Raw genomic sequence first — 14,347 nt, forward strand, 5'->3', positions numbered from 1 at the left:
AATACCTGAGCACAGCAGGATTCAAACAACACCCATTCATGCAAGGTACTGGAATCCTCTGATAGGCAACTTCACTAGACCTTCTTAGAACTATGCTGCAGTTCGAGACTCTACTCAACCAGCCTCCTTCCTTTCCTCTTTCTTTCGCAGGGATCAGACTTGCATTACTGTGTGAAGACCTCTGTCCACCTCTGGCTCCCATCTCTTTTTTCCCACACCAGCATTTCTCCCAACAAATCTCTTGGACACCTCATCCCACCTTGGTACCTACATCTCAGAAGATCTGAATGGATGCAATTGTTTGCTACTGTTTGTTTGTATAAAAAATGTGGTTAAAGAACATACATATTAGTAAGTATGTATTTTTTACATATGTATATAAAATATCTCTGAATGTATGAAAAAAAAAAGTGGTGTTTTTCGTTGCCTCCAAAGAGAGAGGAACTGGTAACTAGGGAAGAAGTATAGGAGGGATATTTTCACTATATATCTTTTATTACTTTTGAATTTTGAACCATGGGAATGTATTCCTTATAAAAAATGCATTTTTTTGAAGTCAGCAGCAACTAGGTTGCAAAACAGCATGATCCCATTTAAAAGAAAATAAGCTTGATAAATCAGCCAATGCACATTTTATAACATAGGAATTTTAAAAGACAAAAAGATAGTGAATCATGATTTTCCTGGCCTATACATTTTACATTTTCTAAATGAACACATATTTTTATGTAATAAAAAGAAAACTAATTATTTTTAAAGTGAGTAATAACTCTTTGCAGAATCCTTTGCAGTCATGTTGGCAATGACTCCACACAGGTTCCCTCCAAACCAAATATGTTCTTTATTTTGTTATACCAGAGGAAGCACCCTCTCTGCAAGAGTCTTTCATATGTTGAAGAGCGTGAATAAATCCAGTGTCTTCACCTTGACTTCTGTAGGATTAATAAGTCTTAAGTCACTTAGAAGACTCCTAGACAAAGACTATTTCATTCCACAGAATACCTAATCTAATTTATGGACGATGCTTAAAGGCAACAATGGAAATCACTCTGCCAACCACAAGAACACAGATATAAAATAAAATCAAATGTAGATACTTGTTTGCATGTCAGATGTCACTAGGGGTGCTTGGTTTGGAATTCCCTGTGCATTATAACCAATGCACTCATCGACGTTTAGGAACCTGGTACACGACGATCACTCAGCCATTCATTCACCACAGTAACATTTGCTGTGCCAGGCCCTCGTACTATAAGAATGAATGAGATATGCTATTGGCCATCATGAAATTCATCTTTCAGGTGAAGAGACAAGTAGGCATGCAAAGAACTAAGTTGAAAAACTCAGTTCTTTTCAGCATCTCTACTGCATCAGATTTATTGGTATATAGGACACTTAGCAATGATTAAATTTTAATTCAAAATTAGGGTCATTTAGAGGAATAAAAATATTTGCTGTGCCCTGTTTGATTATGTAAATTTTCTGTATCCTGTAGGGTTTCAAAGTTGTCAGTATTACAAAATGTGAAAGAAATCATGAAGCAAAATATGGCTCTTTGAAGGTAAGTTTTACAGACATTAAGTATGAACAGAGAGAAAAACATTTTAAAGCAGGTTTCAAACCTGACGTAAATACAGATTTGAGAACTAGCAGAAAAAGTGTTCTAGGCAAAACTGTTTTAAACATCTTCAAACCAGAAGCATTTAGGGGGAATCATCACACATTTGAAAGAGAAAATGTATAAATAGAGTTTCCAATCTTATAGGATCTTTTGAAAGAAAAATGTGTAATAGTTTTGAAAGGCTGTCTCGATTCTTAGGTAATCAAGGCCTAGACTGAATTTTATTCCTGACCAACTTTAACGAAAACATGGATAAATTCAGCACATTGGAAAAAAATTCAGCACATTTAAAAAATCCTAAAAAGATAATTGGTGTCAAGAATTCATGGCGATTGCAACTGTGACCTGCTTCTTTTTTTTCTTTTTTTAACATTTTTCATTGTGAAATACAACATATATGCAAAAAAGCATTAAATTTCAAAGTATATTTTAACAATTAATTATAAAAGAGATTTCAAAGTCTGGTATGGATTACAGTCCTACAATTTCAGATTTTTTCTTCTAGCTGCTCCAAAACAGAGACAAAAAAGAAATATCAATATAATGATTCAGTAGTCATACCCATTTGTTAAATCTTAACTTCTCCGTTATAACTCTTCTTTCTCCTTCGATTCTTCTCCCAGTCTTTAGGGATATTTGGATTAGGCTGATTCTAACATTTTTCATGTTGTAAAGGGGTGTCGACCACAGGGGATGGGGGATGGAACTGATTGATGGTCTTGGAGAGGCTGGCCTCTCTGGGTTTCAGGACTTATCTTGCCTAGGAACCATCTGAAGGTTTTAAGTTTCTGAAAAGTAAACAGTGCATGCAAGTTTTGCAGGGTCTCAGATAGAGTCCTGGGTGTTCTTTAAGGTTAACAGGAATGATGTTGGTTAGGGTTTGGCAAACCTTGGCAATTAGCAATATTTAGGTGAAGCTTGCATAAGAGTAGTCTACAGAAGAGACTCTCAATTCTATTTGAACTCTGTTAGCCACTGATACCCAACCTTGTTACATTTCTTGACCCTTTCGTCAGGTGTGACCTGCTTCTTGAAGTCAGGTTATTAGATACTGGTAAAGCATCATAATAAGCCATAGCTAATACTTACATCCAAACGCCTATATAATTCTGGAATATCAGCAAATAGAATGAATAGACATACACCCAGCTGTATGATCAGCACAAGGACAAATATATCTGAGGAAATAAAAACACAGCTATCATTTTGAGAAACTGGAGAATAGTGTCACATTTATTGATAGGCATACTGTACATTAACACTGATTGAATTTATTTAATTTTTCCACCCAAACACAACATAATAGGTGGAAAGTACTAATTTCTACATAATGGCTCTCATTGCTACAATTTCTATGCATGCACTGAGTCAAGTGCAATTTTCATATGCATGCTATTTCAATTAATAGAAAAATAGGTATAAGGTAACATTGACAAAAATGCATTTTAAATGAAAGCATTGAAGGCATCCAAATATCTGGATCTCTTTAATGCAAACAGATTGCCTCAACTTCTTTTCTGGAAAAAAACAAAGGGCTAAAAGTTTAAAAAAATTTTTAAATTGCAAATTTTGTAAAGGTAAGCATTTAGCTGTTTTTTAATTCCAAGAAGGGTAAAGGCAAAATAACCTTCCCTAAACAAATACAAATTTCCTAAACAAATTTTTATAAGAATATTGATTCCTCGATTTGTACCTCTGAATTTTCCCAATTACACAAAGAAATGCCCATAGGCCAACCAGGTGACACACTTCTCCTCCACACATGCCTCAACCCCAGAATACAAGGAGGAGGGAGGTGCTTTGCCTAAGAGTCTCCACGATTATCTATAGACAGATTCCTCCAGGCTGGATCCACTTCCAGCCTGACAATCACACAATGTCACCCTGACCAATTTCCTTGTGGCAGGAGACACATCCCAACTGAGTGCTGCAAAACTTGTCCCCACTTCCTCCAGGATGAGTTCTGACAAGTACCGATGAGAAATAAATAAGCCTTCCCAATTTAGAGTTATAAGAAGACTCTTAGAGGCAAATTTCTGGTGAAGGGAAGAACTAGAGAAAGAAGCCCTGGCGTTTAATGCATCTCCAAGGGAAAGAGCAAATGCCAACAAGAATGATGCTGCACAGTATGTTCTACAGAGTTCTGGAGTGGGTGTCAGGAGACCCCAGACGAAAGCAGACTCTGCATTTTCTCCCTGAGTGGTCTGGGCAAGTCTGTTCTCTTCTCTGATGACCTCTCACCTCTGACCTAGTATGATTCTACTCACAGTTTGTATAGGTGGGTTGCCGAAATGGCTTTCCTTTAGAGAATATGAGAGCCACAATGATACAGTTGATTGTTCCTAAGAACCATATAGTAGTGTTCTCAAAACTTGTAAAGGCACTGATATTTCCAAGTTTTTCTGGAACAGTTGTAGGAATGGTTAATTTTGAGATGCTGTCATTTTTCACTGGGCAGGCACTGAAAAGGAAATTGAAGAAACTAATGAAGTGAAATGCTGGTCAGATGCCCTTACGGAGCATTTGAATCTGCATGACACCATGCCAGACCACATCCACAGAAGGTCTGGCATTCAGAGAAGGAACTCAATGCATCTATAATTGCCTATAGTTTGGGGAAAATACATTGAAAACAAGGAGAAAGAAACCAGCACATATAGACTTATATTTTGGATGGATAGATGGATGGATGAATGGATGGTGGATGAATGGATGAATGGATGGATGGATGGATGGATGGACAGATAGACAGGCAGATCATCTGGTCATTTACTCAACAAATTCTTCTGCACCTAACACGTGTGTTAAGGTTTTGTGGGAGACAGAGATGAGTAAGTCATGATTCTTTTGAGTAGTAAAAGATCTCTGATAATACATGTAATTTGACCATATAATTAATCATCCAACAGGGACAGTTTTAAAGGGGAAAAGAAAAGACTTGAATAATTTCCCTGGACAGCAGGCTTAACCTGGGGCTGTCCAGGCAGACTATAAGGCAGGGTCTCCCTAGTTTGGAAAAAATGATCCTAGATCATTATTACACAATACAGCAAAGTGCCAATGAATGACACCATCAAACTGCATTACAGACAAGAGACCTCGTATTGGCCAGAAGGTGTTGGATAGAGCTTAGAAAGTGAGAAGCTGGAATGGCACCTGTAATCATACCTGTGCATCTCCACAGAATACCAAGGCTGCCTCTGAACCAGGATGAAGCCCACGATATGCATGGACAGGCTGAGGAGGACATTGAGGACCACAGAGAGCAGCAGGGGTGGGGAGATAAGGCGTCCTGCTGGTCTGAAGGGTACCAACTTGGGGTAGGCACCATTCAGATTCACTACAAAACAAAAGTAAGTTTATATTTATATGAGAGCAGGAAAATATCGCATTTTTTTTTTTTTTTTTTTGCATGGGCAGGCACCGGGAATCGAACCCGGGTCTCCGGCACGGCAGGCAAGAACTGTGCCGGCTGAGCCACTGTGGCCTGCCCTTTTTTTTTTTTTTTTAATTTTGTTAAAATATCGCATTCTTGATCAGTATGGTGGTGCAACTTCTTGGGCACACATATCTGAGGAAACAAACAAATTGGAGCATATCACAAATCAACGGAATAAACCAATGAAAACCTACAAATCCAGGTTCTATGAGGAATTCTTAAACGAGTTGACATAGAACACCCGCCTTTTGCCTATTAAATAAGCAATAACCATTAAATTATACTTAGGGGTGTAATAAAATGTACACTCATATGCTGTGTGTGGAACGTAAATTGATGTAAACCCTCTGAAAGGTCATCTGGCAATAAATATGAAGAGATTGGAAAATGTTGATAACTTTTGGCACAGTTTTTCCACTTCTGGAAATTTATCATAAGCTGAAAAAACTTCAGAGCTGTGGAAAATTGTTCAGCACAGCATCATTTATGATAAGGAAAATAAAAATTGTATGTGTACATGCATTTCCACAAAAACACAAAGGCTTACTATACACACACACACACACGTACTCAGAAATACATAAATATATATATATATATTATGGTGAAGAGAATAATCACAGAAAAAAAAAAATGAGAGCTGTTTTCAAATATCTGCAGGTCTGTCCTGGGAAGAAAAATCAGGCTATTCTGTGCTACTTCAAAAGGGTTGGGTAAACATTACATACAGATAGATTTGGCTCAATGTGAAGGAAAAATCAGTTAAAAACCTTTTTAGTTAAGGTATATTGGGGAGGCTGGAGGAAACTGCCTGAAAATGTGTAGCTGTGTTCCAGTAGCCATGTTTCCTGAAGATGACTGTATAATGATATAGCTTTCACAATGTGACTGTGTGATTGTGAAAACCTTGTGTCTGATGCTCCTTTTAGCTACCTTATGGACAGATGAGTAAAACATATGGATTAAAAATAAATAAATAATAGGGAGAACAAATGTTAAAATAAATTTAGTAGATGGAATGCTAGTGATCAATGAAAGGGAGTGATAAAGGGGTATAGAAAAAATAGGGGAAACAAAGGCTAAAATATATTGGGTAGATGGAAATACTAGCAGTCAATGAGAGGGAGAGGTAAGGGGTATGGTATGCATGAGTTTTTTTTTCTTTTTTCTTTTTATTTCTTTTTCTGAATTGATGCAAATGTTCTAAGAAATGATCATGGTGATGAATATACAACTATGTGATGATATTGTGAGTTATCGATTATATACCAAGAATGGAATGATCATATAGTAAGAATGTTCACGTTTGTATGTTATGTTTAAAAAAAGAAAAAAGGAATTTAAATATTACTATCTCTGTAACTAGTAGTATCATACTGAGCTAAAATAAACTTAGCCCAATGCCAGAAAAAAAAATCAGTTAAAAGTAAGGACTGTCCAAGAGTGTTCTTTCAATAGATTTATTCAGCAAATATTTAATAAGCTCCTTTGTTATGTCAGGCACTGTTAGAAACATTCGGAATACAGTAGAGAACAAAACAGATGAGGTGTCTTTTCTCAGAAAGCTCACATTTTTGGTGAGGTGAGGTAGGCAAAAAGCAAGTAAAAACATAAATAAATGTCAAATACAGACTGTGAAAAGTACTGGAGAATACTTTGCCTGAGGTCTATTTAAAGGAACCTTTCTGAGGTGGTGACACTTGAGCTGATATCTGAATAATAAGTAAAAGTCAAAGCCGTATGAAAATCTAAGGCAGGGGGAACAGCCAATGCAAAGGTAAGCAAGTGGACGGCAGTATGGTTAGAGGTGAAGCTGGAGAATTAGGTAGAAGCCAATTTATGTTAAGACTTTAGATTCTAGTGAAAATGGGATTCCAATGGAGCCTTTACGCAGAAGAATGACAATAACATTTATATTTGTAAAACAATACTCTAATTATTGTATGAAAGGTAAATGGAGTTGGGGAGCAAGCTGCAAGAGCACAGTCAAGAAGATGAGTTATGAGAGAGGAGACATTGCTTAGTGACAGTGTCTACAGTGTAGATGGAGAGAAAGGAGGTGGAACAAATAGGAATTTCTTGTTTATTGAATGTGAAGCGTGAAAGAAAGAGATAAATTAAGGATGACTCCAGTTCTTTGACTTGAATGACAGGTAGACAGTGATGCTATTTCAATAGAATGAAAGCTCCATGAGGCAAGAAACCCTTCCTTTCACTGATGTATTCAAAGTGCCTAGAACATTAAGTAGCAGAAACTAGGCATAAATAAATAATTACAGAAATCATGGACTAAATATCTGGAGTGTGTAAAATCAGATGAAGAACAAATTAGATAGAATCAAAAGTTCTGTTTAGGATGATAAATTTGAGTCCTATTAAATATCCAAAGGGTAGATGCTGATTAGCTACAATTCCAGAACCCAGGATAGAGATCAACTCTAGAAATATAAATGTAAGACCTAACATACAGATAGCATAAAAGTCACAGGACTGGTTGATAAATTTAGAAAGATGGTATAGAGTGAAGAGACCTGAGAACCCAAGGGCAAGCTTTGGAGCATTCTAAAAGTTAGAAGAAGGTATAAGAGCAAGGGCCAGCAAAGGACATGGAGTAACTATAGTTAGTGAAATGGGAGTAAAGCCAGGGGTGTGTGGTATTGCAAAAGCTAAGAGAAGAAACTTTTCAAGGAAAGAGAGTGCTGCTGAGAAACCAAATAAATGAGAGAAACGTGACCACTGCTGTTAACAGCAATGGTGTCATTGGTCGACCTTGACAAGAAAAGTGTCAGTGAGGTGGTGGCTGAAATGTAGATAGCAGTTGCTTCCCTTGTGCTTCCCCAAAAGCCAAGAGTTTTTTCTCAACACATTTATTGAGATATAATTCATGCACCATGTACAAGTCTGTGGTTTTTAGTATAATCACTAGGCATCCATCACCACGGTAAATTTTAGAACATGTTCACCACCCTAAAAAGAAACCCCATACTTTAGCTATCTATCCCCCTGTGCTGGTTTGCGCACCCCCTATCTTTCCATACCCACCCACACCCATCTTCACCCCCAGCCCTAAACAACCACTAATCTATTTTCTGTCTCTAGAGATTTCCCTATTCTGGGCTTTCCTATGAATGGAATCACATTATATGTGGTGTTTTATGACGGGCTTCTTTCACTTAGCATAGTGTGCATTCAAGTTTCATTCAAGTTGTAGCTGTCAGTTCTTTGTTCTTTTTTATGACAGAATAATATTCCTTGACGTGGATTTGGTCATTCGTAAATCTTCTTTGGAGAACTATCTATTCAAGTCTCTGGCCCATTTTTTAACTGAGTTGCTAGTTTTTTTGTTGTTCGGTTTTAGAACTTCTTTGTATATTCTGCATATTAAACCCTTATCCGATACGTAGTTTCCAAATATTTTTCCCATTCTGTAGGTTGTCTTTTATAAAAATTCTCTTTATTTAGATTCTCAAATTATTTATTCACCATTTTCCTGATATCCTTTAATAATTCTTTCCATGATTTTACCTTTATCACTTTGAGAATACTGAAAATTATTTTTTTCATCCTGTATGTACAAAGTCTGGTATTCTTCATCAACTGTTTCTGATATTTTATTGTGCTTTATTTTTGAATTGTCCACAATTTCCTGTTCCTTTGTTTGTATTGTAATCTTTTGATGCACATTGTACATTTTAATATTTTAAAGGCTAACTCTGTGATCTAGTCCCAGAGCTGTCTGTTCCTTAGTTTGTATCTAACTAGTGATATGACAGAGATATACTTGATGTCAAGATCCAAGAAAACAAACCAATGCAAAAATGCCTTTCACATTCTTTACAAATTGCCTCTGTGTTAGCTGATGCTCTCCTTCAGAATTTAGCCCTCCTATCCAGAAAATCAGCCCATGCTGAAAATTCAGGGTCCTTTCTGTCTTTTCCAAGCCTACATATTGTGCTGGGCTTGGACTCTTGAACTAAAGAAGTCTCCTGTGTATAGGAATTGTAGTGCTTTCTCTATTTCTATAAAATAAACTCACACACACACACACACACACCTCACCAGGTGCTCTATTTCTTAAAGCCTGTGATCTTTTGCCCCAGGGTGCTTTGATTTAATTGTTTTTTACTTTGCTTTAGCTGTGCACAGCTTTCTTTTGCCTGCAACGTAGAAAGGTGTGGGAGGCCAAGCCAGAGACAAGTGTTCTGGTTCAGAATTTTAGGCTGCCACCAGATATATCGGCCCCAACATACAGGCACCCCAGCATGTGCATAAGGGTTATGCTTTTCCCTCCACAACCTGACAAGGAACTTCAGTGGGGGCATAAGCAATCCCACACCACACTAGGAGGGTGAGGAAAAGCCAACAAGGTCATCATGAGATTCTTCTAATGATTTTAAGTTGTGTTTCATTGATCTGACACTTGTCTCATTACTGCAATACTCTAACTGCCTTCCAGAGTTTTGAGGAAGATGGCTTTGCTAGTTTTTGCTAGTTGAAGGATTCTGTGAGGAAATGGAACCTGGTAGTATTTTATACCCCATCTTGGTTGACCGATCGTCACCCATTTTTTAATTGGGTTATTTGTCTTTTTATTATTGAGATTTAAGAGTGCTTTATATATTCTAGATATAACCCTCTTATCATATATATGATTTGCAAATATTTTCTCCCATTCCATAGTGTCCTGTCCTGTGTTGTTTGAAGCACACAAGTTTTTAATTTTGATAAAGTCCAGTTTATGAATTTTGTTGTTGTTGCTTATGCTTTGGGAGTCATATCTAAGATTCATTTGCCAAATCCAAGGTCTTGAAGATTGATTCCTATGTTTCCACAGTTTTATAGCTTTCATTTTTACAATTAAATCCTTGATCCCTTTTAAATTACATTATGGTAAGAGTTATGAGTTCAACTTCTTTCTTTTGCATGTGACTGTCCAGTTGTCCTAGCATCATTTCTTAACAAAACTAAACATTAAATAGTTCTTTAACCATTGAGCAGTCTTCACATCTTGCCAAAAATCAGTTGACTATAGATGTTTAGGCTTTTTTTGAGGGGGAGGGATCTGAATCCCATTCCATTGATCTATAAATCTATCTTTGTGTCTGTACTACACTATCTTGATCACCATTGATTTGTAATAAGCTGTGAAATTGGAAAGTGTAAATCCCCCCCACCCCAGTTTTGTTCTTTTCAGTATTGTTGTGGCTATTCTGGGTCCTTCCAATTCTACATGAATCAGCTTGTCAATTTCTACAAAGAAGTCAGCTGGGAGTCCGCTAGGTATTTTGTTGAATCTGTAAGTAAGTTTGCAAAGCAATGTCAACCTAATGATGTTAAGTGTTCTGATCCAGAGCATGGCATTTTTTTTTCGACTTAGATCTTCTTTAATTTCTTTCAACAATGTTTTGCAGATTCCAGAATATAATTTTTGCACTTTCATTAAATTTTCTTAAGTACTTTTTCTTTTTGATGCTATTGTAACTGGAATCATTTTCCTAATTTCATTTTTGGATTGTTCATTTCAAGTGTATAAAATGCAATTTATTTTTTCTTATTGATCTTGTATTATGCAATCTTGCTGTACTCACAAAACAGGTATTTTTATTTTAGGATCTTCTGTCTACAAGATCTTGTCATTTTTTCTTTTACTTCTTAATTTATAATCTGGATGTCTTTTATTTCTTTTTCATGCCTAATTGCTTTGGCTAGAATCTCTAGTACTATGTTGAATAGAAGTGGTGAGTGCAAATATCCTTGTCTGGTTCCTGTTATTAGGGGGAAAGCATCCATTCTTTCACCATTAAGCATGATGTTAGCTGTGAGTTTTAAAGCCAAGATCTTGAATAATTTCTAATATAATGTACAAGCATTATAATTAGATATGAATTGGAAAGATAATTCATATAATGCTAATGGCTGCTAAGATCTAAGAGGAAAAGACCATGAGGCATGTAGACGAGGTAGTCAAACACTGATACCTTTTTAATGTGTTCACCATTCCAGCCCATCTGGTAGACAGAGCTAGCTCATACTAGATCACAAGAGCCAATTGTTAAATTTTTATACCAGTTGTTAAACACATATATCAATGAAAATAAATGATATAAAATCACAATTGAATAAACATATTAAAAACAAAGATAATGAATACTCAAAAATCATCATATCCTAATTATTTTACTACATTTTAATGTTCTTGAGGCTAATAATGGAGATTAAAACTATGTCATAAATGTAGCCATTGCACCATGAATAAAATATTTAAAATGATGGAATATTCTTCTAGCATTCAAGAACTATTATTTGATTCAGCAAACTTGCTCACATCATTGACAAAAGAGTGAAGCTTCGATAAGTCTTTGTTGTTTTGCTTTCATCTTACTCATTAAGGTAAAGGAAAATGTCAGCCAGCATTAATGTTGGAAATAACTCAGTCATCAATTGCAACTGTAGGTCTACCATGATACAAGAGTTGGCAAATAATGAAAGCTTTCTGTAAGAAATAATTGGCAAAATGGAATTTGCAATAAAGAATATTGTATATTTTATTTATTATTACTTGCAAACTGTGCACTATGCATTCTTCATTTTATTAAAGTTTATAATAAATTTATGTGTTTATATATGTGTACATATATAAAAACATATAGAGATATGAATATTATTTTTTAGAGAGTCAGTTGTTAGACATATGCCACTCCCTCTCACCAAATGACAGCACAAAAATGGGGTGATAATAGATTTAGAGATGGTATATGGAGAAAGTGTGTATACACAACTGTTCGGTAAGGTTGAGAATAAAGAGGGTAGTAGCTTATGGGGGATTTATTGTCAAAAATTAGTTTTTAGAGAAATAAGAATCTAGAACATATTTATATGCTGATGGGAATGATCTAGTAGAACAAAGAAAAGTTGATGAGAAGGAGAAAGAGGTTATGACATGAGCAAAGTCCTTAAAAGATGGGGAGGATATAGGATTCAAAATACAAGTAGATCTCTTAGCATTTATGTGTAGCAAAGAGAAAAGTAAAGAATGTGGGTAGAGAGTATGGTTAATGGGTGAGATAGAAAAACCTCTCAGCAGGGAAATTGGAGAGATGATTCATATATTAGTTGGGAGTGTTATGATAGCAAGATTACCTTTAAACTGTGTTCCAAATCCTAAGAGACCAGAATTTGGAGGTGAGAAACATAAAAGCCATTTAGCTTCTACAAATTGGGCACATTTCAACTATAACTATACTTGCAGAGCACACTGAAGTCAGTGTTTCTGATTTTTAAAGTGCTTTTTTCATTTTAAGTGTTTAGCAACCATTTAGAGACGATTTGTATTTTGTGGAAAGCAGCAAAATAACCAACAGCCTTTCCTTAGCTAACCCTTTCTTTTAACATGTATATATGAGGCTCCTGTTTCCTCTTTCTCTCAGAATACACCCATGGGAATCTTTTTACGCATGGTCACTGCTGCTGTCCTCCCTGGTGGGTAACTCTTCGGGGCAGAGGGAAACCAGCTGAAGGGAGTACCTCTAGGAAGAAAGTTTACAAAAGTGTCTTACTTGTTACTCCAATAAGAGTCGTAATGGCCAGATCCTGGAACAGAAACTGGTAATTTGAAAGGGTATTTGTCTCCTGAAATGAAAAAGTAAAGAGGCTCAGAAAGGCCGAGGGTTGACCTCAGTACATTTGACATCATTGCAATCCTATGTTGTAGGGTTTCTAAACAAATGCTGAGGAGGTAGCATGGTCTGAGTCTTCCGCTTCAGGTCAGTAAGGGGCAGGGCTGGTGGGGGCACCAAAACCAAGCCTGTGAAACCCTTGTGGCCTCCATCATGGGTTTTTGGTTTCCTCTTCTGTGCAATGATATAACCCTGTTTTGTTTTGTTTTGGGGGGACAATGCCTCCCTATACTAGGTTCATCTTTGCTCTTTTTTACTGTTTAGCACAAAACTTGGGATTTGGTCTGGCACAACAAAATAGTACATTCCAAATGATAACATACCAACTGTGTGGTGATCCTGCCTACATTTTACCTGATGGAAAATGACAGTAACACAAACCACTCTTTACATTATGGGGCGTTGTTAGAGTTGATATTAGAAAGTACTGATGAAGCACCTTGGGACCTTTGAATAGAATACATTCAGGCTTTATGTTCAAGCAGGCTTGTTTTGCTGTCCCCATTCCCCCTTAGTGAGAAGGAAATAATGAAATTTCATATTGAACTGAACTTGCAAGCATGATTAGATTTTTGGATTCTAAAATAGTGTCAAATTTTTTTTAATGACCTGTCCTTTTCCAAGCCATTCATTAGTGAGTAGGAAAAGATGCAAGTAATCTGAAAGCAATGGAGCTAAAACCTTCAACCCAAAGGCAAGACAAGATACAGAGATGAAGCTAGATAAGTTCAGCACAAATGCAATAATATCTTTTTGAAGAATTCAGTGTTTACCTAATGAAATAAGCATGCAAGTTGGGGGGATAAACAATAGGCATGGGATTTCTTCTCTTATATCATATTAATTAGTAAAAACCATCAGAAGACCTATGAGTTTTTGTGTATGATAAACCAATTTTCAAATCCCCATATGCAGGGAATCAGTGGTGTGCTAGAGATGGCGTATGCTAGCTTATGAGACCTGACGGCTAAATTTTCAGGATTTTCTGTAAACCACAGGCATTATTTAAAAAACTAAATCTCACAAACTTACCATTAAATAAGTTCTATGAAAAACAGAAGTAATAAAATCTTAAAATTTAGCACGTCTTAATCATTGTACTACATATTACTGTTATCTATCCCTTGAGCTTATTTACCTTGTTGTATCCATACTACAAACCACTGTACATCTCTTCCCAACTCCACGTTCATTGATGTCACGATGGTAGCTTGAAATCAGCCATGATGGGAGTAGTTACACCACAGAAATGGGCCAGCGTTAATAATCGGGGCTCATTTTCCCAGGAAAAACCAGTTATAAAACATTTACCAGCACACCACTGCAGCGAATCAACTCCTTAATGAACTTTATGCTATGGTAGGACCACAGAACAAGGTAGAGAGACCTTGCCCAAGCCGGGCAGGTGAAAATGTCTGGGAGAAAGTGTGTGCTCGGTCCTGATCCTTGACTACTCATAGATTAAAGGTTTTGTGTTGGAGAGAGAGAGAACTGACACCAGCAACCTTTCCTGTGTACATGTGTCTATTTCTGATATACTTTCAAATACTATAGGACAGTTTTAGAGGGACTGGGCATGTGCAAACAGCCTGATTACTCTCCAGTACGAAG

The 14,347-nt window shown here is 36.5% G+C and overlaps 1 protein-coding gene across 5 annotated transcripts in view; it reads right to left on the minus strand.

Moving 5' to 3' along the window:
* ATP13A4 (ATPase 13A4) overlaps nucleotides 1-14,347 on the minus strand; it is a 143,699-nt gene that overhangs the window by 8,473 nt on the left and 120,879 nt on the right. For all 5 annotated transcript variants that reach the window (XM_077117894.1, XM_077117896.1, XM_077117897.1 and 2 more), the window contains 4 exons: nucleotides 12,617-12,689; nucleotides 4,790-4,961; nucleotides 3,889-4,082; nucleotides 2,711-2,799 (listed from right to left, as the gene is read on the minus strand). In XM_077117894.1, the coding sequence (XP_076974009.1) occupies nucleotides 2,711-2,799; nucleotides 3,889-4,082; nucleotides 4,790-4,961; nucleotides 12,617-12,689 (528 nt within the window). The remainder of the gene's footprint in view (nucleotides 1-2,710; nucleotides 2,800-3,888; nucleotides 4,083-4,789; nucleotides 4,962-12,616; nucleotides 12,690-14,347) is intronic.

The sequence above is a fragment of the Tamandua tetradactyla genome, chromosome 10, assembly GCF_023851605.1.
Source record: "Tamandua tetradactyla isolate mTamTet1 chromosome 10, mTamTet1.pri, whole genome shotgun sequence".
NCBI lineage: Eukaryota > Metazoa > Chordata > Mammalia > Pilosa > Myrmecophagidae > Tamandua > Tamandua tetradactyla.